Source organism: Haliaeetus albicilla, chromosome 22 (genome assembly GCF_947461875.1).
Source record: "Haliaeetus albicilla chromosome 22, bHalAlb1.1, whole genome shotgun sequence".
NCBI classification, from domain to species: domain Eukaryota; kingdom Metazoa; phylum Chordata; class Aves; order Accipitriformes; family Accipitridae; genus Haliaeetus; species Haliaeetus albicilla.
In genome coordinates, this window is record NC_091504.1 from 25,177,181 (window position 1) to 25,204,398 (window position 27,218).

The 27,218-nt window shown below is 39.4% G+C and overlaps 1 protein-coding gene across 5 annotated transcripts in view; it reads right to left on the reverse strand.

The window, feature by feature from the left end:
* The window catches only part of ARHGAP17 (Rho GTPase activating protein 17), a 47,076-nt gene that overhangs the window by 15,799 nt on the left and 4,059 nt on the right, over window positions 1–27,218 (reverse strand). For all 5 annotated transcript variants that reach the window (XM_069810547.1, XM_069810543.1, XM_069810546.1 and 2 more), the window contains exons 2-9: window positions 9,187–9,226; window positions 4,975–5,079; window positions 4,088–4,164; window positions 2,885–2,996; window positions 2,610–2,686; window positions 1,824–1,935; window positions 970–1,038; window positions 732–813 (exon numbers count right to left, since the gene is read on the reverse strand). In XM_069810547.1, the coding sequence (XP_069666648.1) occupies window positions 732–813; window positions 970–1,038; window positions 1,824–1,935; window positions 2,610–2,686; window positions 2,885–2,996; window positions 4,088–4,164; window positions 4,975–5,079; window positions 9,187–9,226 (674 nt within the window). The remainder of the gene's footprint in view (window positions 1–731; window positions 814–969; window positions 1,039–1,823; window positions 1,936–2,609; window positions 2,687–2,884; window positions 2,997–4,087; window positions 4,165–4,974; window positions 5,080–9,186; window positions 9,227–27,218) is intronic.

Consider the following 27,218-nt stretch of genomic DNA (forward strand, 5'->3'; position numbering starts at 1 on the left):
GTTCAGGTTAGAATATATTTTTCCTCAGCCTTTGTTCAGCCTACCTCTTGTTCAAAGCAATTAGCAGATTAAGAGACAGTATAGCCAGTATTTAGGACAGCAATTTCAACAACACAAAGTGCATCTTCGTACCAAACCATTAATGATGGAACTTAACTCCCACTGACAACGGAAAGCTTAGTAGCATGAGAAAGAAATGAAGCTGTATTACTCACTTTTCTTAACCTGATATTCAACACAATAATGTGAACACTCCATTAGCCAGCTGTAGTGCAGTGTGCACAGTGGGGAAAAAAAAGGACTGCATAAAAGTCAAGCTCCTTGGAATAAGGGAAATTTTTCTGATAATTGCCTAGTAATAATTCAAGAAGCAAGGACCCTAAAAAGTTCCTAAATCACAATGAAACGTTCATTGGCCTAAAAAGCTAGGTATGAATTAGCAAAGTTCACGTGATGTCAAGGAAGAAGTGCAAGCAAATAGAAAAATCCTCCGTTTACTTTCTTGGGTATCAGACAGATCCTTAATATTTTATTAGTGTGTTAAAATATGGCTGGAGAACTCCAGAGAACACAAAGATGGAATTATGCTTGGGAATGTAAAATTGTTAAGTAGATCAAAATGGCCTTAATAAATAAGTCTGCATGCAAGAGAATCAAGATAAAGGAGGAGAATATTGTGCATAGGTGGCACAGGCAAGGAGAAGCATCAGCCAGAGCACAGGTTACTTTACCTTGATGGGCTTGAATTTCGGGTAGGACCTTTTCTATGACTGCTAATGCTTTTCTATGGTAATCTGCTTGTGCTTCTAATAACTGAGAACAGAAGCCACATTTTAAAAACAAAAAGAGCATTAGCTTCTGATGAGCACATAATACAAGACTAGAAGGTTTAGCACACAAAATGTAATCTTTGAGAATTGAGTGTCTATGCACATATGTGCTGCAAAGTCATACTGAAAAAATACTCACCATAACAAAACATCTAGCATATTCCCCTTCTTTGGACACAAAGTTATACATGTCTGCTGCTAGTTGATCCTTTGGAAAAAAAAAAAAGGCAAAACAGTATATCAAATTTACAGGGGCATTTCAACTTATAAAGACAGAAGTACATATGTTTATTTTGCCTGCAGATAAGTTTGAACTATTGATTCAGGCAGTACAGGAAGCCAGTAATCCACCTACTCTGCTACGTGTATTCTTCCAAGCAAAATTCATTCAAAATGCCTAACTTTGTTTTATATAGCAAAGCAGTTGCCCACTCAAGTCAACAATTGGATTGTATGGCAGTATGTTATTTACAGCCAATACATGCATACACAGACAAGTACTAATAAAAGGTTTTTGGTGCTCAGCTTAACTGCGTCATAATGTAGTATTTGACAATTGAGAAGTGAAACTGAATGTGAACTGCTCAGAGCTGTAATAGTCAGAATGTTCCTTTTAAGTCAGCAGCCTGAATTTCATCTAGGTAGCTCACAGTGCGTGGCTACTCAGTGGCTTGAAGCACACAGACACCCTGAACATTTCAGTCAAGGCTAAGACACAATTCCTTCTCGTAACTGCCTCAGACTGAAACAGAGAATAATGTAGAATACTCATCTTAAAAAAAAAATAATTCTTTGTTTAATTAAGGCAATTCAGATGCAGATCAGCTAGCATTAACATACCTTTAAGACATCCAGTTTGTTAAGTCACATAATTTGCGACTGCAGTAATCAGACAGCCAGTTCCACATGCAAGGCTTACAGAAGCAGCCATATTCTGATTGCTATTGTTGCTAATGAGAGGTATGCAAAGGACAGACACTCATCTTGTCATACCTTGCATTGTTCTACTTTATTTCCAGCTTCATCCATCTCTTCCTTAAGAGATTCTATTTTTGAAGGATGCACTTGAAAATTTGTTCCTGAAGTCTTGTGGGCTTGATTATACCTGTGGAAGAAAGGCTTCAGTCATTTGGTGAAAACTAATATTAAACACAAATCTGCATTTATGGCTCCCTTAAAATTGGTTTCTTTTGACAGGAAACAAAGCAAATAGTTTCAGAGGTTTTCCAACAGTACTAAGGTGTTCAAAATACACCATTTATGACATGCTGGCGTAACTCACAAGAAATCCTGCATTCTCCACAGTCTATAACATGGGTGTATAGTATGTTAGAACTACGAATCCCAGAACATGCTACATAAATTATCACCACAGTTTAAGACCATTTAAGGGATTGAAGGGTAAGTTGAACAACCTAGGACCCTACCAATGAGATGGTTCAATATAAAGCTGTAAAAGCACTTGGCATGATTAAATAAGGAATAGGAGTCTAATTTTGTAAGTTGACAACTTACGTGAACTGGAAAGATGAGTTTTCGGCATTTTTCCAATTATATATAAGCATGTAAGGGCTCCAAAATCTTGATCTGTTTGGATCTAGTAGTCATGAGTCCTTTTTTGAGTAACTTACATTTAAGTTTGTCTTTTTTTGACAAAGTATTAACATGCATACAGTAGCATTTCAGAAGCAAATACCAGCACCAGACCTGATGCCATGAGATGCCAACAAGAAGTTAACATGAATAGAAAAGGACCTAGTAATTAAAATGGTTTCTTACCTTCCTCTTGCAGAATCCCAGTCCAACACCAGCTTTGCAAGCTGTTTCCTCTGCTTCTGAATGTTTGGGATCTCTGTCTAAAACAAGAATTCAAGACTTACATTTATTTTTAAATTGTGTACTGTAATAAACTACATTTTGTAGATTTCATACCCCCTTTCCATCAACACATGACTCCTTAAAACAGTTTTATTATTAGCAACATGATAAGCCCTTTTTGCTCAGTTTATACATAAATCCAGATTTATTTCTTCAGTCAGGCTTAAGCGACTTACCTCTGTCAATAGACACAGTGGATCCAGAACTTCTCTTTCTATCTGTACTTCATGCTGAGAGAGCTCCATTGCCAGCTTATTCTCTGCATCACCACATGTATCTAGCATTTTCCTTTAAGAATTACAAGAAGTTGTAACATGAGTTACTACTGACTAAAGACGAAAGATTCAGAACAAAACAGTAGCTGCCCTTTGAAATCTGCTACCCTTTTGGAAAGCTTTGTGCTGTATAAAGCAAGGCATTACTTAATGGCATAAAACCAAGATGCTCTATGCTGTCATGGGCAAATTTGGGATAGGTGAGGAGTGTTATTAAACCTTTGTCTTCTAAAATTCCTTAGCCATTACAACATTTTTGGAGGCCTTAAGTAATCTAGGTGGTTATAATGGCCCTAATGGCAGAGAAGTTAGTATTTATTTCAAAGTCTATACTTCCATCTCACCAGATGTAGGAAAATTGCTCAATGCAATATTTAATTTTCTCCTAAGCCCCTTTAATGTGAAAAAGTCTTAACACCTTAATGCTAAGCAATCACATATGCAGCAGTCTCAGGTTCCAAAACCATAATTTGACCTTTGTTTTAAGCCTGTTCTAAGGAAAAACCCTATTCTCTGAGATTTTTATCCATGTTTAAATCTCCCGCAACAGCTCACAAAAACGCACACAAAGTTCTACACTGTCTCCATTAGAATTCCCATCAGGAACGAGGAAACACATTTGCTCTAGGAATTCAGCATATTAATGTTCATTTGTTTCAGCCACTTTCCTGTAAGCTGCAAATACACACTCTGCCAGGATAAGGAAATTGGCATTATTTTAAACTAGAAGCCATTAATGCAAATTGGCATTAAGTCATTAATGCAAACCTGCAGAATGCAGTATTTACACTAAATTTTAAACTTTAAATGGAGATAATAATTCTACTAATCCACAAGCATAAAAAAGCCTTTTTCAAAAGCTTTTAAGATAGCAGAGAATCAGAATCCTTTGGAATGCAATTCAGAGCAAGCCTAAAACTTGCCCCCAGAATCACTCAAGAAGAAATGCTTGCTCACTTTTTCTCCTTTTGGATTAGAGAAGGAATCCAGAAATATTAGTTTCATTAGATTGGAAACAGCCTTTGTGTACCCAAAGTCTCTAATTAGAGCCCTGCAGGCAACAAAATGACAGACTGCAACTTAGAAAGCAAGCCAAACACTTACCCCAACAGAGTTTCATCACTTAGCTGGACAGATCCTTCTTGCATATTTTGAGCAAGAGCTGTTAGAGGAAGTTTTTTCTGTGGAACAGAAGGAACAGTGCTTAGCTTATAGCTATTCACCCTTTCCAGCTTTCCCAGTACATCCCCTCAAGACTTCTCTCTTCTTCCATATGGTTTCTATTATACACATATGCAGCTCATTCTTTGACTTTAAGAAAAGGCCAAGTCACAAAAAGTTTCAAGCCTTAAGACTCCTGTTCTCAAATACTTTGAAAACCACTTTCTTCTCAGTCTTAGTTGAAATGACTGGCCCAAAATGTATCTCAACTACTGTCAAAGACAAGTAAACAGCTTTAACTTGAGATTTAAGCAACTAGCTTGTCATCTATCTCTCCACAGAGGTTCAGTCTGTGTGCCCCTGCTTTCAGGAGGTCTCTATTATTCAATAAAAAGAGAAAACTTGAAATTATTTCTGTTCTAACACTTTAGGAAAAACCTACCTATGGCTTTGCTAAAGAGGGGCAGAAATCAAACGTGTACAGAATAACATTTACAGTTAACTGGAGATGTCAGTACACAAAGCTAATTCTAAATATGAGGAGCTTAATCAGAGTTGCAGAGGATCTTCTCAGTCAGGTCTCATGAAAGCTGTAAGTACCCAGCACAGTGCAGAAACAAGTGAGCGTCCTGACACTACTAAGGTACTCCAAGGTTGTGTTGTTATATTTGGACGGGGAATTACAGCTAGCATTTTACCAAACAATGTCAACATGTGAGATGATTTTACAGAGCTGGCTAATTTGAGGCACAGCAGCTGATCAGTATTTAGAAGGCCAGACCGTATTCAGCCTAGACTCAGAAGACAAGCCAAAGGGCAATTGTACTTACATGTCTCTTATCAGGATCTGTACCATGCTGGCCCTGAAAACAGGCAATTAATCGCTTCTGTGCAATATGGCAAACAGATCTCACAGTGTCAAGACGTCTCTCGATCTAGTCGGCAGGAGGGGGGAGAGAGGAGGAAGAGAAAACAAAACAAAAAACAGAAGTTATTTCCCTGGCCTCAGCAGAAAATCTTCCTCCTGTACTACACTTAGTTCTGGGTTGCATATTTCTCAAGTTCTACAGCTTACAAGAAGTCCAGATGCTTAGCAGAAGTGCCTCACAGCAAAAATGCTTGGAAAGAGATTTAAATTGCTTTTTTCCCCTCAGTGGCACAGCAATTCAGTCAGAGCTTGAAATACTCACAAGACTGGAGTGGAAGAGGGAGAAAAACATTGCCCCTATTTTTTGTCTCAACAAAAGAGAATCAGGTTGATACTTGCCATCTGAGATGAATGGCGCATACAGATATTCAAGACACTAATTTAGGGAGAAAACTGTAGGAAAACTCTCATATTTTTTTCATTGTGACCTTGTAGAGTATAAGACATATCTGACTGCCTCTTTACATTGGGCCAAACCTATGTACTGCAAACTTTCTATTGCATTTCCTTCTCTAGCTGTCAAATACAAGGACAAAGTTCCTACATCCTAAACAAAATAATATTTTCAGGGAGAGATTAATGGGATTCAAAAGGGGTGTGGAATGAAAAAAATAGGCGTCAATGCACAAACAAGAGTCCTGTTTATCATAGTATATTTGAAACAGGGCTTAACACATAGACTGTGAATATGACAAAGACGTAAACTGTTCTTTTAAGGGATTTTAAGTAAGAAACTCGGACTCTTATTTCAAAGAGCATCAAAAGCAAATGAAGTGATGAGCACCAGGACAGAACTGCTTATGGCACTGAGCTCTCTATGCACAGCACCAGAAGAATGTGGTTTATCTGCATTTTGATGACTCACTAAGAATAAAAGGAGGCCCTTTGGAATGGCTTCTATTTAAAAAGCAAGAAAAAAAAGTAGATTTCATCTGTAGAAGTAATCTGAACAGGCTCCCATTTTTGATACAGCTCTAAAAATCACTCCTACTACATTTTCAGGAGGGCAGTAATTCTCCCCAGCTTTCCTACCAATCATAAATACAGATTAGCTGACAGAGTAGCAATTTTAGTGCTAAGTTATTATGCCCCATGTTAGCTCCTGTTAAAGGCACTGTACATGGATTTAAAGCAGGAGATATACTCTTGGTTCTTCCAGGAGGCAAACTGTCATGTTCTAATGAACACAAAATGCTATAAATTCTCATTTAAGATGTTATACATCCAGGTAAGAATGACATGTTTTTTCTTCCCAGCAGGTTTATTTGGTACTACTACGACAGGATATGCATATCCCTAAAGTGCTTACAACTGGAAGGATATAATTAGGTCCCAACAAAAGCAGCCAGTAAAAACTACAGCTACTAAAGAGACAGCAGATCCAACACAAGAGGAGCCTTCAGGGGTGTGGGTTGGGAGAAGTTGTGAGGAAGAACATGCCAGTGGAGGGAGGCATAGACAGACGGGAACTTGGTGAGGATCAGCACAGATTCACTGCTGTTGGACGTGGCAGCCCTGTCCTGAATGCACGAGCAACTGCAGGACTGGGGTCCCCATTTCCTTTCCAAAGAGGGGAGCAGCAGTTCTGCTAAATCATAGCCTGGAGGAGCACCCAAAGCTGGGCCTTGGGACTGTGCAACCCAGCAGCAGCCTTTGCAAGTCCAAAGGGAAGGTGAAAAAGAACTGTTACAGGAGGGCTGGTGAGTTGAAGGACCAATGTAGGAAGCCTGAAGTTTCACTGGCTACATGAGGCGCTAAAGGGACTAAAAGCTCTTGACAGCCACAAGATGAATCCAAGTTGAGGAGCTCAAAAAGCTTAGTAAAAATCTGTTACAATAGAGTAAGGTGCAGAGAAACTGCCCAAGAAGGACTGCTCTGAAAGCACCAGGCATTGCCTTTTATTTAGAAGCCATATATCAACAAGCTCAAAATTAAGTCTACTTCAAAAAAGTCCATGCAAAGATACATGAACAAGAAGGTACTGTTTGTGGTCTACTGTTGCAGCTAAGATGATTCATTTCTGTTGTTATCTTCAAAATTAAATACCACCAACACATGCTAAACCACTATTTGTGAAAGCATTTATTTTTGCTTGGTCACGTAGTTAAGACTTCTTAAAATACTGAGCACAGGTTTTTTTTTTCCCCCACACCTGAAACATGGTGACATCCTGTAACTGAACCATCTTACAGATCCCAGCAGACTAACACAGCCCTTGTCAGCCATGCATGGTGGCTTACGTTCCTTAGTCAGACTCTGGAGCACATACATTCCTAACAGCCTCTTTCCAGGCAGTCTGAACACCAGACTCAAAGGGCAGAAGACTGATAGGAGGAATATGACCCCAAAACTTCATGATGATATACTCTCTTCTCTGATCTGCTTTTTACTTCAAAGATGTCAGGAAAACCATGAAGGACATTAATCTCCATTAAGCTACCTTTGAACTGAAAATGTGACCTACAGGCCATGCTGTCTGTACCCATAGGGCATCTTCAGTGTACAAAACATCACACAACTGCTTTATTATATGCTACAAGGGCACGCCAGAAAGTGGGTCCATTGTAGAAGCCTTTTCAGTTCTGAATTATATTCCTTGTCTTCACACAGGAACACATTTAACAGAGATACTTGGAGTATTACACTTCAGAAAACAGAAAAAAGCTATGGCAATCCTATGTCAAAGCTTGAGCTAAATATAAAAAAGAACACTATGAAACATCTTTATAAAGTGCTCAGTACCATGCTTTCAAGCTCTTTAGTTAGATAAGAGCCTCCCTCCCCTTCACAAGCCCCCAAGAGCAAACAAACAAGTGAGTAAATTCTTCCACTTGGGTGTAGCCAGTCTGCTCTGTGCCTGGGAAAGCCTTGCTTGCAAAATTTTTTTGGCAACAAGCAGCAGTACTTTTGGCTTTCACTTCTTGTTACTATTCTGCAGCTAACCAAGAAAACAGATGGGCTCTTGAAGGCTATCAAGGTGTTTTAACATCCTTTGTGCCACTTAATTGTACACATCTCATCAGAAATTAAAAACAGTATTGTCAAACTGTTAAGGTATTTACGGTTCAAATAAAGCAGTCCCGTGAAAAGCAGGGTAAAATGTTTCAGGTCAGCTCATTTCACCATTACTCAAGAGGATTTCATGTATTTGTGCAGAATTCAAGTTTTAAGGCTGATATATTCTCTCATATTCTACTTTAATCTGAACAGCTGGAGAGATTTGAAATAGAAGTACTTGCATCATTTGTTTGGCTTCCATGTTTCACATACAGGTCCTGAATTTAAGCGTACTAAGATGCTTTATAATCAATTTGAAATAAGCATTACACTCGAGGTCCCGTGGAACAGCTAGCTTGACTTCCCTTGCCAATTTATATTCTGCCATTTTTTTCTTTAAGTCTTTCACAAAGTAACCAGAGGAAGAAAACTATATAGAATAAATCTGTAGTCTGTAGTCAAATTTGTTCCATGTAATCAGTCAACCTTGTTAATCCAACAGTTGCAACTAAAATTCCACCATGAAAGTAATTGATTAGATGGTATACTTTCAAAAAGATGACAAGTCTGCAAATGAATCCAATGTCTGTGACAAATTTGAGAATAAGTATCACAAGCTAAACAAGAAGCACTGGTACACTTAGAGAAATTCCACACTTTCAGAAAAAAACTGACATCTATTAGCAAGCAGTTGGCATGTATTTGCCACTTCTCATAAGGCCCAAGTTGACCTCTTCAAGAGAAACAGAAATTAAGACAGTAACCAGCTGTGCCTAATCATAGTTTCTTGCCAGCTCATGGTCCTCCACCAGACAGACTGGCAAGTCATTAGCACTAATGGTTCATAAGCTTAACAAGCTAGTTCATCTAATTAAAAGCAAAAGTGCTTCCTGCTTCACTTTATCAAGCTGCATGGTCAGAAACAGAAGTATCTGAGTTTTTCCACTCAAATTGTATCATAGTTTTTTCATGTGCTGAGAAGTTAGCCAAAGACATCCTTGTTTTCATCCCTGTCATTTGCAATATTCCCCCCCCCCCATTAGGTACTCCACAAAACTCAGAAGGCTCAAACTTCAAAGAGTATTTAAAGAAATACATATTAACTGTGTTACAATACCTGCAACAGGTCTTCACTGAGTACCTCTGTTTTCTCAGCCCTAAGGGAGGAAAAAAGACCAGTCAGACTAATTAGCATGTTCAGGGTCAGAGATTGCTACAATGTCTTCAACAAAACCCTTTCAGTTTCAAGTTATAATCCCATTATGACCATTGCTGCAAACACCACCACATTCACAATGTCATATGTGGTGCTGGCTCCCGACCCCTGCCAAGAAGTGAACACGGATGACTTGCCCAGCACAGGGTGCTCGGGAAAGCCCGACATTCCCGGAATTCCCAGCCCACAGCACAAATCCACTGCACCAAGCTCTAATGATATTTCAGACTGCACATGGTTTAACACAAAGCAAACTGGAATCCTGAGTAACTTCACTTGAATGCAGAGATGTATTGGAAACCACCTGAATTTCACTCTATGTTGTTAATCAGGTAATGTTATTAATGCACCTGAATGTAAAGGAATATAAAGACATGAGAAAAGTAGGATAGCCAAGTTCATCTTTTTATATTTCACCACTGCAGAGCTTTATCAAATAGCCATCAGTGGAAATGGTAGCATGAACACCTTGCCTTAACCTTACATGCACACAACCTTCATCAGAAATCTCCCACTACCTCATTTTGCTGACTTCCATAATACTAAAAGAATAGAAGATTTATTACTTAAAAAGATCACCAGAAGTTAGTATTCCCAGTAAAGGTTTACCCTCAATAGAAAAATATCTTAGACATACTTCCAGACAAAATATTAACAGTTGCTACAAACATACTCAAACCTTTATACATACTATTCCACACCTTTTTCCAATCTCAGTTTACACATAAACTATGAATTGTTTAATGTTGACACATATTTGCTTGGTGTTGGCTCATTAGCTATAACACTGCTTTATCCTACCTTTGCTAGATCTATAAAATAAAGATAAATTTAGTTCACCCGTGATCTCTTCTACTTGGCTGTTCACCGTCACTACACATCTATTGCTAGAGTAATGAGTAATGAGAGAGTAATAAAAAGTAATGAGAGCAGCCACCATCTCCGTCTTCACATATATCCAGGTCTCAGTTTCCTTCTTTTGCCTAGAAATCTGTTTAAGAAAAAAACCCACAGCTGGTTTCTACATCTACATTACGCAACTGAAGCTTGCACTGACTCCCCCGTATATCTCTCTAGTCCTTAATTTGGCTCAGTGTAAGAGAAAGTTAGATTAGACAAAGGCGTTTCAGCAGTTCATTCACCCTAGATGCTGACACACTTACATATTGACATGATATGAAACAGACACTACAGAAGGGAAGATCTGACATACCAGAAGGGAACATACAACCTTAACTTAACCAGCAGTTTTAGGAAATAAAACAGCCACCTCAGGTGGCGTAATTCAAAACAACTTCTAAGAACATTTAGAGTACTTACGACTGGATATGTACACATCATTAAAACCACTGAACTGCTGATAATCACAAGAATAGGGATTGACTGAGAGTTCACAGAATTTTTCCCACCAGTGCAGCAATAATCAAATTACTGTAAGGTTTTGTAAATTCACTTTTAGCTATTGGGAATCACAAAATGCATTTTATAGAAATTACCTTTAAAAGAAACAAGGTTCCTTCTAACATTATTCCATATTTGTGTTCAACAGAACCTTCCATTATACTACTATAAAGTTACACTGCATGCTTTTGAATGGCTTTAGCCACAACATTAATTTAAAACCATTGAATAACAGAATAGAGCTTCCATACAACTTTAGATTCATTCAAAGTTTGATTTCTCCTTCCTTTCCTTTTTCCTAGGAAGTTATATCCATTTGAGTGAAAAGCAAAGATGGCTCAGTAATGTGCTAGCAGAAGTTTGTTTCCATTTTAAATATGGTTACCCGCAGACTATGTAACATTATGCAAAGTGCAAAACAATTTTCATATATTTATCTTAAGCACTCTTTGTACACCTAACTGGTTTATCAAGGATTTAAAGTCACAGCTTGAAAATCCGGATCTCCTCCTCTGACGTCAGGGATGTTTTCCCCAGTCATCAGTGGCAGCAGGACAGCGTCCCCAGGCCAGCGCTGATTTAGAAAAGCCACTGATGATGATGTCAGGTTCGGAAATGCAAGAGGGAAGACCTCACCCTTCCTGCAGGCCCACATTCCACCTTTAATAAGGACGCCAAGAAAGAGCCACTAAATAATATTGTTTTTCAGTGACCACAACCATGAAACAGAAAATGCAACCTTGTGATAGCAGCATCGCCTATCTCCTTACTGAGCAGTCACCTGGGGAAAAAGCAACAAACCAAAGGTACCTCTGTCTCCCTCTACGTAACAGGTACTACTAGTTTAAAGTTTACAACTGCAACTTCATGGGATGCTAACTCCTGCCAACTAATTAGAAACCTATAGAAAATAACAGAATTTCTTTTTCACTGCTACTTAAAGTTCTGTCCTTATCCCTTGTTAGGTCTTATTTGTATTTAAACTAGTCAGTAGCACGAAGCGATGAAGAAATCCTTCTGGAATCAAGAACCGATTAAGAACTGGAAAATTCAGTTGCAGAGTGTTCCCAAGGGCTTTATCAAGCCCAGCAGTGCCAGTAGCTGGCCTCCAGCCTGGAGACCCTTCACTGTAAGCTTTCCCCATGAGACATCATGAACACAGCCCATCCCAAACTGAGATTATGAAGCCCAGACTACAGCAGCTATGGCTGTTTACATTCCCAGCAGCTAAACTCAATACAGTCCAAACAGTTAATTCTCAGTTGCAAAACAAGGTCCCTCAAAGCCATCACTAATGGGGAAAGCATGCCCTGCCGAGGCCCCAAACATGCTGGTTTGTGACCAAGCTGTTTGTGCAGGAGCCATCCCCATGCTTCCAGACAGCGGGATCCACCGGCACGTGGCAAGGAAATAGGGACCTACCCAGCCCAGAGCTTCCCGACACCTTCTATGTGAGATGGGAAGAGGACAGCACAAGCAGCAGCCTGGGGGACACCAGACTCTGCGCACAGGGCTTGGCATCACACCCCACCGCAGCGTGCAGGCTGTTCAGCTGCCTTAATATAAGGTAGCTGCTAGGCTGGCAGCAGTCCACGGGAAGCAGGAACAGAGCTGGTCCCCTGGGAAAGGAAGGATCTGGAGAACTGAAGGTGAAGTTTTCCTGCTACTCTAGGCAGGATACCTGTTATGTCAGAACCTTTACATGAATCAATTGGCACAAAGCTTTTCAATTAGAATTCAGCAGTGCATTTGAAAAGACAGCTTCTAAAAACAAAACTAAACAATCATTTGTTGCAGCTATAATCACCTCCTTTAACAAATAAAGATGACAAAACTACTGAATTCCCTAAAAATGGTACTTTCAAACTGTTTCACGCTGAGCTAGTACAACATTTTGCCCACCACAAGCATCCAAAGTGCTGAGCTCCATGAGCAAAAAGCAGCTCTTCATTTCTTCACTGTCCCTCCCCTGCACTGATACAAGACTTGGCTCACCCAGGGTGTAAGCCAGCTCAGGCAGCCAAGCTGACCGAAAATAATCTGGCAGAAACAGTTACTTTTCAACCAAATCAGCTCCCCAAATTCACTCTTCACACAAATAACCTTGCTGACACAGCTCAGGGGTGGGAACAGGTAGCAAAGAGCAGGTTAGGCTCCAAGCACAGCTCAGCTGGTGAATGGCAAATTCTTCAAAGACAGCCAAAAAACCTGAGCAGAGCTAGCTTTTCACTTTCTGATACTGTAACACTGAGAAACTGTAATTTTCAACAAAATTGTTGCTAAATTGACTCCTTGAACAATTTTTCTTTTCTTTGTAAGACAGCAAATAGTGTACTTCACATGAAATATGACATGCCACATAAATGCTGGTGCCATTTTCTATTTCGGGATGGCATGGCCAGAAGTAATTGTGTTAATTCACTCTGAGCAAAAAGCCAAGAGGTTTGAGAGTGGAAAGACTGTATTTCTTATTCTAGACACATTAATCACAATACCTTAGCTTGCTGTGACATTTTAAAAACGTATTGCATGTGCCCTCAATTGGCCTTCTCTCTTTAAGTGTTCTATAGTACCATTAATTTTATTTCTTTCCTTCTTTCCAGAAAGGCCCTGCAGCACAGCCCAGTCTGAAACACAGCTCAGCATGCAGGGCTCTGCTGCAGCTTACTGCCTGGCTGAGCTGTGAGCAGGGTGGGCAGAACAGTTCTCACCCCACAGGTTTAAAACCGGTCCCCTCACTTTTTCTTTTTACAGCTCCTTCACGCTTCCAGGCCAGAAGTCTTCTCTGGACATCTGGAAACAGCAGATGAGAATTCCTGAGATAGAAGTGTTTATCTTCCATGGGGAAAGAATTTACATTTCCATGTATAAAATGAAAAGGCTCTATTAAACCAGCACTGGAGATTTAAAAAAATAAAGCTTCATCTAAACAATAACTGGCTTCACAGCAGGGTCCTGTCCACCACCATGGCATCAGTCTTGAGCCAGGGGCTGATGTCCAAAGCAGGTCAAAGCTACAAAACCAGTAGAAATTTACACCCCTGAAAGGCTAACAAGGAAGGAACAAGAGCAAACCTGACACGAAGAGCCATAAAAACTTGGACATTCACAACAGAACAAGTGACTCAGTTCAAATGTCAAAGTGGAAACAGAAACCTTGACTCACACACTGCAGATGGGAGGTGGAGCTGGCAGTAGGTGATGCCACGGGAGCGCAAAACTACAAGTCCGCATTCCTGAACTCTGGAAAGATTTCAGCGGAAGCGAGGAGACATCCACCCGAAACATGAGACAAAATTAAAGCTAGCCTTCCCTGCTGTTTGATTTTCCTTAAACAAAGCATTTGTTTGTTACCACGAGTAACCAGATTAGCTCTGCCGGCGAGTTAACACTTCAGAGCACCTTCGCCAGGCTGGCAGCACATCCTGCCTGCTTTCCACATACAATAGGCAGGATTTGCTGCCAGGAAAAATGAAAGAATCAACAGCTCTGTTCCAAAACAAGGAATCCAGAATTAGATGACTATTTCCCTTCTAAAAGGTTCACTTTTTTTAACATTCACTAAGACAGACTTCATAGAAAATATAACTTAAAGGTGTTTCAGGACGACCAGCTTACTTTTCCCCATTTGACACTGTGCTGAATTCCAGGAACAGGCTTCCCTTTTAAGCTAGGTGAACCCTGTATTTTATAATCCAAGTTTTTGGAACCTAATTATTAAACACATCAAATAATTTTAAAACTAAATGAAAATTTCAATCAGAGGAAAGAGCTGAAACAGCTGAACAAGACCAGAGACAAGCTCAGTGATGCCTTTTCACTAAGGACCCAGGAGAATCACCAACATGCAGGAGAAGCTACTCCTGGGTGCCATTTACCATACACTTAAAGCAATTGCTGCAGTCAGTATCCAAATGTGAAATAAATCATTGTTTACAGCAGTTTATTCCTTAGCTTTTACTTGGTTTTGACTTCAAGAAATCAAGGTGATGCAGGGAGCCTCTCGTTTTCCAGCTCAGCAAACACAAGGTTTGCCCTGCCCCTTTCTCCTCCTGGGCAGCCAGGCTCACGGAAAAGGCTCCTCACCTGAACTAGAATTTAAAATACAGGTCATAACATACACATTTCTCAATCTCCATATTCTACCCAGATTCTGCATTTCTAAATGCTTTTCAGAAGATGAGATCTTTTAGCACAGTAAAGGTTCTTTCTGTGTGACTGGCGAGCAAAAATCCTACAGCTGTGGCCTTCATAAATGCATATGTTAAAGGCCACTTTTCAAAACCACTTTATTACGAAGGATTTATTTTGCTTCCTTTGGCAACCTGTGGCAATACTCAGCTTTGTGGATATACTGTAGGAGTTTGGTTTCACCTGCACAGCATTTTGAAGACAAGCCAGAGCAGAAATGTGTTTGGCCACGTACACTTCTCACCACAGAAACCAAGTTCATTATGTCACACAAAACCAGCATTCATACTGAAAAGTAAGGCGATGAACTGGGATCCTCGGTGTGGTTGGATTTTTTTCAAAAGAAACTAGCATGACCCAAGGTAAGCATCAATATTCTGTGAGTTATTTTTAAACATTTTAAAATCACTTCAGAATGACTGTCAGATGATAGTCACCATTTTCAATATTCACTTAGTATTTAGGGAACACCACTCACGATCACTCACCAGTTAGACTTCCAAGTTTGCCTACTATCCCCATTTTTCACCCACATTAACAATATAAACTTCTGCACAAGTACTGAAATTGCTTTCATTGTCAATCTGGTGACCACTGATGCTTTAGTGGCAGCGGCAGCAGCAGCAATCACACCAAAGGCTGCTGTTTCAGAGGCAATAACCCACCAGCTCACTTACTATGGAAGGTCCTCGCTGCAGAACCTGTTTTCATACCAAAGTGACACTCAGGTCACCAATTTTAACCCATGCAGTTACTGCAGCTTCTGCGATTCTAATCCTTTAGGAGTGCTTTAAAAAAATGGTGCATCACCTCCAAGGCACCAAAATATTTCATTAATCAAGATCTGCACTTTTAGAAACGCAGGAGCTGCAAAACTACAATTAAGGCCTCAATAAATGGATGAAGATTTCTGCTCCTTTGTCTTCCTTCTTCATTCCCTCCATTGAGTTCCTCCATCAAACTTTTCTTGATCACTCAATCTAAAAGCTGCATCTTTGATCTCCTCTATAATCTCAGCCATCTGATGTTGAAGAATGAAGCCTGCCTGCTCTAATTAAAGGCAGACCAGGCTTTAGAAAGATAATCATCTTGGAAAGAAAGCAGACTGTTCCTTTGCAGTTGCAGGGAAACCCATGACAGACTGTTCACATTAGGGGATTTGAAATTCCTTTGTAAGTGAAATGGATCCAAGGCTCCTCTCCCAAGCGAGGCAGTAAATTTAGCTATTTAGAACAACCCACAGTTCAAGCCAAATCCTATTTTAGGGCCACTCTCAGAGGTACAGTCACTGCAGCAAGGCCCTGCACTGCCCTTCAGAACTCCAACCCCTCCTTGTAAAATACACATTTGTTTTTAATATTAGATATAGGGAATTAAACCAAATATGGTGTAATTTGAAAAAAATACTATTCAAACAGTTAAGTCTACGTAACGAATCTAGGTAGATAATTTTGAGCCACATACACTGCAAATTCGAGATGAATGTAAGCCAAACTTTCTATATTGCAAAAATACAATTGTGGTTTAAATGTAGAACCAGATTTAAAGCAATTTTATTCAATGGAGGAAGCAATGTTTCAGCAAGCAGTCTTTCATGAATCTGATAGCTTTTAAACTTCTGGATACAAATAAAAATTTAAAATTAACTGCTTCCAGTTGACTACTGTCCCAGCAAATCAAATACTTATTGCTAGCCTACTATTTCATACCATGAACAAAGTTTTAGCTAGTAAAGCTCTCCCTGCATTCTCTTCAACTTTAAAAAAAACCCCAAACCTCCACTCACAGTGTGTGTTTGGCCAATATAACAAAAGGTGGCTTCTTTTAAAGAAAGTGCATTTGATTTGTGAAAGTATTAATACCTTCAGAAGGAAATGCAAAGCTCTGCTGTAGGGAATAAAATTCTAAATGCTTAAATCCAGCCAGGATGAAATCTAGCAGTGGTCCTATGGGTTTTTTTTCCAAAGTAAAAACTCTCATGTCAAGCTGTCACAAATTAGCGATAATAAAACCCCCAAGGAATCTGAGACAAAGCTAAGCTACACAAGAAACTTTCTAAACATATCAAATCATAATGTATTTTCTGTGCCTTGCTTTTTCCCCTTTAAGTATTACAACACACATTTCTCATGCTAAGTGCACGCTACTTAACATTACTACAGAACTCGAACTTTCCAAACACATCAGTTTATTAATATAATTTATAAAAAAAAAGTATACAAACACCCTTACACAATGTCTTGGTAAAGAACTGTTACTAATATTTAACTGCCCAGTATTTATTTACATTAAAAAGTTTGTCACACAAGGTCTTTCCCTCCTCCAAGCAAGCAAGCAACCTTTTACTTATGTAGAATAATTTTATCTAAAATTAGCTGGGTACAATTTTGAAATAAGAGACAGTAGAGCAGAAAGCAACCTAAATAATTATTGAATTTGTTATTCCTTAATCTCAGGTGCAATTTTACAATCCTTGTATGCCAACACAAACTTAAGTGCTGCCAAAATGGGAACTCCCCCCACTGCCTTTGTGCTCTAGCAGCACTCACAACCAGAGCCACACCAGAGCGCTAGGTCTAGCTGAAAATTAACCTGGCCAAGCAGCAGCAATAAATGAGCCTGCAGCCACCTCCCTTCCCTGGGCTGCCTCTCCAAAGCTGCTCACCTTGTCCCTCCACAGCAGCCTGCATTTGTGCCAGCTTGAGTCACCACCAAATCAAACCCACAAGGAGCGAACGTTGGATTCCTCCCTCGCACAATGCCCTACAACCTTTCTCCTTTCAAGAGTCCTGTCTGAAGCAAACCCCCTTCCCCAAACTTCAGGTACAGGTCCTTACATCCCCCTCCCTGCATCAGTATCAGTCATAGGCAGCTCAGACTGGAATTACATCCAATAAAAGAAATTACTGGTTTCCAGTTGTCTTGGCCCCCCTCCCTGGGCCACCCTGTGGCTGCACCATTCCCTGTCCATGGGCAGGGGAATTGGCACCAGTGCAGGCTGGGCAGGGAGAGGGGAAATCTGTCCCTTTTAGCAACAGCAGCTACTTAAAATCAGCTTAAGCTGATCATGAAACTGCACCCTGGGGCCAACATTTCATTAACACAGAAGTGACATCAGCTGGCAGAGCTACTGAAAAAAGTTGTTGTGTCCTCCTTCCTACCATCATCGGCTGCTCACATCTCTCTTTGCCTGGCACAAGCATCTCCACTAGTCAACAGTTCAAAGGACTGACCTGACTGAAAACTAACCTGGTTGGAAGAAACCCCATTTTTCAGTCAGATTAACTCCACTGCCAAGATCAGACGTGCAAGCACAAAGAAGGGGTGGGAATAAATGGAAGGGCAGCCAGGGAATCAAGGCTTGGCAGAAAGGGTACTGGTGCAAAGCATGATGCAGTTGTACATCCTGACCAGAGTTAAGGCAGCAGCTGATGTTTCTGGATAATAAAACAGTTCATGGATTTTCTACACATGGGTTTGGCAGCTTTTAGTTTTAGGCAAGGACCAGACCCCTTGCCAAACCACCTGCTGACATGAGAACTCCTTCACATTTAAGGAGAGAAGTGGACCCCCCCCCCAAAAAAACCACCCTCAAACATATCCTGAACTTTCAAACAAGACATTACTTTTCATTCTAGCCACAAAACAGGTGGATTGCCCACTAACTCAAGGCATTTTTAAATTTTATGATTTCTTTTACCAGAAGTCCTGCATTGTTAATCACTGGAAAAGACTCCAAAAAGTAGTACTGCCTTTTGCAAAGACAAACTTTTTTACAGTGCAGACATGTTTGAATAGGAAAAATACGCAATACAGGAATAAGCAAAATACACTGAACTGCTAAAAAAAAAAATCCTAGGCACTTTTTGCATATTTGTTTGCTTCTTTGCACCTTGGCAGGACACTTCAGCTACATATTACCTTGCATAAGTGTCAAAAAACTCCAATCCAGAAATGAACATTTCACCAAAGATAATGCTGTTCTTAATTTAATACACTGTCCAGACATGTCTATTCTGAGTTTGGGGATTCAAAAAACTGGCAAGAGAAAGCCTTTGAAAAGGAACCAAACTGAATCAATACAAGAAGCAAAACAAGGAAACACAGAAAAGGCAGAACAATGAAGTAGGAATAGAAAGTAAGAATGCAGAAAGGAGCTGGAAGCTTTGAAATAAAACAAGTATAAGGGAATTCAGGGACCTGAAGTTATATAAAATTGACTAATAGGCTAGTGACAAAATAGGGATTATTCTTTATGCCTACTATTTCACAAGGAAGCCTTTGCACTGATTTTCTGATCAGTAGCCATGATTAACAATTAATGGCTGAACCCTTTATTATGTTTCACCAACAGGAAAGCAAGTTTCTGAGCTGAGTCTGACAATTAGCCTGCAACTGAGACGACTCATCCAATTACTGGGTTTTACAGCACTGGATATAGATGTCTGTTTTTATGTTGCTTAGATACAGGGTATACAAGACCATACTAATGTGTATAACATGCAGAACTATGCTATTACCACCCTGCCATGTGTTGCACATGATGCTTTTTGCTGTTCTAGCATGAAACCGAAAGTTAACTCTATCCCTAGATTTCTGAGGAGGAAATACGAGCCTTGGACTAATAGTCTAATTGAGGTTTATTAACATGTACTGCACTTCAACACACACTTGGACCTGCTGTTACAAAACCAGGATTACTTTATCCTACTGTTCCATTCCTACAAAAAATATCAGATCAGAACACTTAATCTGCGTATTAAATAAGCTTACAGCAAGACAAACCAGTTAAATGTTTGACTGAAATAGAAGCTGCAACAGTTTAGCTCATGCATTTATTTTTCTGTATGAAAATGTTAGCTTTCTATCTTCATTTTCTACAGAAAATTCAACTTTTAATCAGGTGGATTAACATTTCCTATCAATTGCTTGATAATTAGTTCATAATGCCGAAAAAGTTTGTGTTTGAATAAAGTGCTGTACTTTCCAAAGCCATATCACAGCCCTAACTTTCCAATCTGCATGCAATGTATCTTCTAAAAAAGGGCCAACCTTATAACTTAATATTCCCATCACTGGCTAACGTAGTTTTTTGTAGCCTTAACTCTGTCGCAAGTGGCATGCTCCAACAGCATTAACAGTTCTCAGCAATCACATACCTTTTCTGTGCAATGCTCAGCTGTACGAGTTACCAGTTCTCCTTTTATTATTTTTCACTCTGGAAGTATCATTGGGATGTTGAGAAACATGCAATATAGCCAACCAGTATATTTATACAAAAATCTCAGTCCAGCAATTTCTGGCACAGGACAACTTGTAAGACAGAAGGAGAAAACTCCTTTATTGATTCTTCCCACCTAAAATCCATTTGGCTATTTTGCATACTCATTTTTTGCAGATCCCCTGGCTCTTTGATTCACTCTGCCAGTCAGCCCAGGATGTTCCTGTCATTTTGCAATGCAATTAACTTCACAAGAAAACAATCTGTGTCAAGGAAAAAAAAGCTCCACCTCACTTAGAAGAACTTGTGACCTCACCCAGATGGCGTGTATTTATGAAAGCCCGTTTCCTGTTGAGACAGCAGGACTGTCCAAGCATAAGATAGATGCACAACTATTCTGACATGCTTTTATCAGCAATGGAATAGAGATTACAAACTCAAAGCTTTTAAGGCTATTTGGTTTCTACGGAATAAATTTTAACCAAAATGTTCTAATTCAGTCAACAAAGCAATGTTGCGGATAAAAAAGCTACTCAAAAGTTCCCTATTTTTTCTTGTCTAGAAATCAAGTGCTGCTTTAAGCACAACAACATCTGTGAGGATCAAATTTAGCCTTCCTTTCAAGACTGGTACCTATAATAATCAAGCAGCCCTGAAAAAATGAGGTAATCAAGCACAGTAATCTGTTAAAATCACTTGACAGTCACTACCAACTGCTATGAAGCTACTTGGTTCTGAATTACCGGAGATCAGCCATACCTTACACAGTTTAATTTGCATTATTAAACTCCCATAGGTTTCAGATCAGAGCTGTGCCATGGCAAACGGGGGCAGCTAATTGCTGCCTTAGGCAAGGCCCAAGACAGTGGGCTGGAGGTTCTCCTGAATACCAAAAAAAAAAAAAAAAAAAATGGAGCTGCTACTTTTAAGTTATGAAACCTTTCTTTATGGAAACTGTACATAATACTAGAAAACATTTCTAACACACTAAAACACTTTTCATTTAACCACATCCTAAAAAGATCATATGTATTTGGCATTTCATAATTTGCTAATACAATGACCTCTAAAGAGCAGTTCTGGTCACAGATCCGTTATCACAACCTAAAAATACCATGCAAGTATCTAAGAAATACATTTGCTTTCATAAATTCCAAGTGTATCACATTACAGCATCAGGTTGAAACAGCTTGTTAGATCACTTCTAGCTATTTTAGCAGATTAAATCATTACTATTTTAGGATTTGGACTCTGGGCATAACCTGGTATTAAACTTATTTGCTCTAAAGAACCACCATCAGATCAAGTTAGAATCAGGGAATCATAGCTTCATCCACAAAGAGGGTAATACCAAGATTATTTTGTTTATATGAATATATATAAAGTTTATATATATAAATAAATCAGAAGAGTTGGACTCCACCTCCAGAGTACAGGTGCACAGCTGACCATTTAGCTGAGCAGCTGTCACTAAAGCAGGTTCAAGTACATTTTTACCTTCATTATTCTGCTGTTATGTCAGATACCAACACCTCCACCTTGGATGCACCTAGCACCCCTGGACAATACATCCTTTCCTACTCTTTTCGCTTGTTCTGCTTCCCTTTAGTGCTTCATCCAGGCAGCCACACAGGTCCAGCTTGGGATGGTGACTCAGGGTCCGGTTATGTGCTGTGACACAAGCACAGCGCACCAGGTTTGGCACAATCATTATTGCTGCCCTAGACCATTCAAAACCTTGTGAAACCACCTGAGAAGTCTCTGCACAGAAAAATGACATTTTAAGGCAACATAAGACTGTGCCTTCCTGAGACAGAAGCTCCCTTTACCCTTGCTGTGCAGTCCTGATCCCCCAAGATGACTGGCTACAACAGATCCTATGGTATATGTCTATTGCAGATATTTTATCAGTCCTCTGATTGGTTTCACCAAGCAGCAGCATGATGAACAGAGCCAAAGATGAGGACATGTATGCAAGAGGGCAATTAATATTTCCCAAATCCCTGAGTTTGCAATCTTTTAATTTCTTTTTCAGCAACAAAAATCTCAAGTATTTTACACACTGCCCACTCAGCAGTTGACACACAAGTCTGCCACAAAGTTATATAATATCTTTTTTTCTTCTAACCAAAAGGCTTTAGCTAGTTCTCTACTGGAAAGCACAACATTTTATTAAGATATCTTCAAGTCAACAAAATTTAGCACAACTAAACCAAGTCATTCTTCACCACCAAATACCAGAGATTTTTATAGAAGTTGGAAAAGCATTTTCTGCATCTATTAAGGAGAAGCAAAATAACTGAAGCTTCATCTGCCCTGGAAGCACCCACTGCTCAGGAAAATAAGGTAACGCACCCAAGAGCTCATTCTCACAGCATGCAGGCACAGAGACACACATTTCTCTCATACAAGAGTCACTTAAAGTAAAGACAAATACTTGAAACTATCAAAATTTGGACTTTCTGAGAAGCAGGGAGCAGACTACAGCTTTAATGCATTCTTCAGCTATTTGGTAAGGTGGAGCTCTACGTTAGCTATGATGGCACAATGAACGCACAGACCACCACAAGCCTGGTGCTATCAGACATCAACCACACAGAAGCCACCTGTGGTTCAGGAAGCTCCTGAGACAGACACAGCTGGCAGCCATGAGAACACACGTGGGAAACACCACGGGCTATCTGAGCCTCGCACCCTTCCCGCGTCACCTGCTTCTGGCCACTGGACGTCAGGCAAGGCAGACGCAGCCCAGTCAAGGCATTCCTAGGTTTTCATGTGGTCTGAAATCAGATCACAAATGATGAGGCTTTTTAAACTGAGGGCTGAGCAAATACTTACTCACTGATTTAAAACCTGTTGCTGCCCTTGTAAGAGCACCGCTTCATGTTGCTCTTGTATCTAGAAGTTTTAATATGGTGGTCTGCTGGAAAACACTATACTGCAATGCACTAAAAGCACAGTATTACACACAGTGAACAACTTCTGCAAAGAACTAAGTTTCTGAAAAATGCAACATAATTTCTTAACAGTTTCTAATCTTAAGGACCTAGACTTTAAACCGACATGAGATCATCTTGGTCCCTGAAGAATTAAGAGATACTGATAAAGTGACTGCCTTTACAAAACTTAGAGGGAACACCTAAAAGCAGGCCAGAATACACTCCTTTGTTTTCTGACCATCTGTTCACAGACACAACCTCTCTTCTTACCAGGGGTTCCAGTACAGCAATACAGCTTCTCACGAGCAGCAGCAGGTGTTCAGCCTTACAGTCCTCACCAGTAGTCCACTGAGACAGAACTGAAGAAAGTCACTACAAAGTCCTCAACTTCAGTAAATTCAGGTCATTTTCCCCCTGTCTTTAGCAATCTGCTTTGAAGGGTACATTAATCAATGGGATTAACAGGCATGCTCACAGAATTTAATGTAGACCACAGCTTGGACACAGTTTATATCCACAAGCTACTCCATTTGTAGCTACATTAATGGCAGTTGCAAATACACTGACAATTGCCAAGTTTTACCAGAAGAAGCAGCCCCAAACTGAAAACATAATAGCTGCATGTTCTTCTATAATTGGAAGTTTGTACTGTTAGAAAAATCAGATTCCTGAGCTGCACAACGCGTTACATTGTGTCAGTTTTCCCCAAAGGGTGCAGGAAATAGATAAATATGCAGATACCAAGAAACTTTGTTGATACTGCTGAGGCTGAGAGGCAGCGTTAAAGGGTAACTGTTAGTTCTTGGCTTGCTTACATCTCTGATGGAAACACCATTTCACCAACTTCTGCACAGCCCATACAGTAGCCTAGAAGTGGCTCAGAGGTAATGAACAGTTTATGCAGCTGTATATGGCAACTCCAGTGTTTCAGTCAATATAAAGCCTACTGCCTCCTTGCTCTGCCTGTTCAACAGCCAAACTACTAACATGCAGATGTTTAGATAATGCAGTCCCTTTGCTATTAGTATACAAGTGCTTTAGCATTCACACACATTTTATTTCAATCAGTCCTTGACAGTTAGTTACATGAAGTCCAAAAGTCTGCACATGTTCAGGACAACAGATCTTCCCTAATTCAATCTACTCAGGCTCTTTAAACCTGTCATTGAATTAATCTGCCATCCAGAAAGATCTAAGTCAATTTTGTAGTTAAAGAGACCTCGAACTTCATTTGAGATAAACAGGAAATGTTTAAGATAACTATTATAAACACTGAAATGAGATTTTTCTTCTTCTTTTCACGAGTACTGAGATGCAGACAAATGCCAACCTCTAGGACCAAGCACAAAGCAAATTCTCCCCCTGCCCATAAATACGAACATATTTCAATGTTTACCACTTCTTCAAATATCTTTACTAATGAAAACAAGCACTCCAAGTAAATAACGCCTACCACATTTAACTTTTTTTAAAAGGATGTTTGGGTGAGCCAGAAGTTTTCAAATACTGGGGTCATACTAATTTTTTTTAAATTTTTTTTTCCACATAAGAACTAGAAAAACATTAAAGAAGTATTTCTTTGACACTAAATGGCATTGTAGGGTTAATGTTATATTGATTCAAGTGTTTTGGACTTAACAGAGATGAGTGCACTCTTGTTTTTCCACTCTGGATGTTCAATAAAGCTAGTTTGCAAAGTACTATCAACAAAAGATGAAGAAGTATAAGAACTTCTTTAAGGAACAGACTAGAATCAATGGGTAACACTTAAGCAGAAAGAAAAAAAAAAATAACTCGGACCATCTACTTTTTCCATGAAGTATTACTAAAAGTTATCATTTTCCAGCAGGTCTTCCCCTATACAAATCAAATGTATGTAGCTCCTTACTGTACACAATCATTCAATAATAGTCATTTTAACATAACTTGCTTTAATGTAATAATTCTGTCACAATAACACCAATTCCAACTTATGACTTGCAGATTGCCAAGTGGCTTGAAGAAATACTAAATATAGTTTAGCATAGTAACTTTTAGGCAGGACATGAGCTATTAAAAGATACGTTCAAATCCTCCTATTGAGTCACAGTAATGTCATGTGTACAGGGCCTGGAAAAACCTATTTGTATACAAGAAGTTGTATTTGAACAGTGGAAAAGTAGTAAAGAAGCTATAGTAAGTTAGCTTCTTGCATTAAAAAAAAAAAAAAATCTAAGGTGGTTTGTGGTCTCTTCTAGATTTCTAATTAGTGAGATCTGCCTGTCCCTGGTTTAAATTACTGTAACAGCCTAAAGGCAGATAGAATATCTCTTCTAGTAAAGACAGTAAGTATATCCACTTATCTATCAGTCTTAATCTTAAATGATTTCACCAGACCTAAACTTTCCAGACCAGTTGGGTAGAATAATTTTTAATCTGCATGGTACTCTGTTGATTGCATCTAAAAGATGAAAAAAGAAATTGATAGGAACAACATTAATAGTTGTGTCCCCAAAGGCAGGAAAGCCTAACTCACCTAAAATTGTCAGACAGTCTAACAAGTGTCATTAATTACAAACCTAGTTTTCTGTAAATAAACAGCAGGAAACAAACACCTCTGTGGACTCATTCCTCATATAAATTACTTAGCTACGTAGTTCAAATGCTTATTAGTGTGTCATTTGAAAGACTTTAATGACAATACCTCTGAATGTTTATTTTCATTACAGATGACTGCAACTATAAAGTAGAACACTTCCCGAGCTTCTAATCAAAATCTGTCTCCCTTTGTAATTTATAAAAGACTAGGAAAACTGGAAGACAAGCACTCATAGATATCTGAAGATTTACCTTGTTGATGTCATACACAATATATCCCTTTTCATTTCTGAGCCTAACATGCAGCTCATCTGCTCGAATGAGTATCTGCTTATGAAGCATCCCAAGGAAAGGTACAAACACACCAGGAAGGTAGTACATCACCTCTTCAAATTTGTGAGACAGCATGTACTAAAACATATTCCATGACTTCCATTTCACAAGGCACTGTACCCAGACGAAGCATACAGGAAATGTGTATGTGGAACAGAAGAACTGTTCTCAGTGGATATGAGCCTTGGTCCTCAAAACAGATGAAGGTTTACAGTAATACAGAAATTCCATTAAAAGCAATCTCAGCACATAGCCTCTAAGGAATCATAGGCCACCTGAAAATCATAAAGTTTAGAATGAAGGTTATTTTTTTCTTCTCCACTCCCTCCCCCCTTAATTTTTTAAGCCTAACTAAAAGTTTCAAGCTGTTTCCAATTGCTTAGGCTGGAGCTGGGATGCAGCTCAAAATAAAGTTAGAGTTGAGGTAGTTTTGTGTGATTAGCTGGTGTATCTGTCATGGTCAAGATGCCAGTTTATTCTGATGCATTAATTCAGCTCACGTGGAACTAATGATTTCCTGGTAAGCCATGCCTCCGCTCCCCTGCACACCCCAGTCCTGCTTCTTGTGAATTATCTCTGAGTAGATGTGAGATCCTTCACGATGACATGAGAACCAACACACACTGAGATTCACAGTTCGTTACTCTAGCTAAGACTGCCCTGAGAAAGTTCTGATGCCACGTCCCAACAAGAGGTTGTCTGAGTCACCTGGCCCAGAGTTGGACAGTCTCTCTGACACCAGGCAACAAAAAAACTAGAGGGACCAGTGCTTGAACTGCCAGTTTTCAATGAAAGGCAAAATACAGTTTCATTTTCCTCCAAGTTTATATAGACAAGCCATTGATATTTTACTTCATGGGTTAACCAGAGCTTGAGTTGTTCCCCTCAGTAGAAATGCTTGCTTGCAGACCTGCAACACTTACAACAAATCTGTCAAATATATAAAAAATGAAGTACTGGGTGGCAGATTGAATACTTGTCTTAAGGCATCCAACAACATCCACAAGATAATCGCTGCAAAATATTTAACACATCTATTAATTACTGTGGAATCCTGTTCCACTCAGCTAATCCCCTCTTTCATTAGTTTCCTATATATATTTCATAATTCTACATAATACTATCCATGTAGACTCTTAGGCTTCCCATAAATGCCATTCCTCTGTTTTAATGAAGCTCTTGTCCATCTTTCCTTATTTTCAATGCTAAGGAGTTACTTCTGTGATCTTAAGTGACATATTTATGGTACAAGGCCAAGGATGACAACCTTC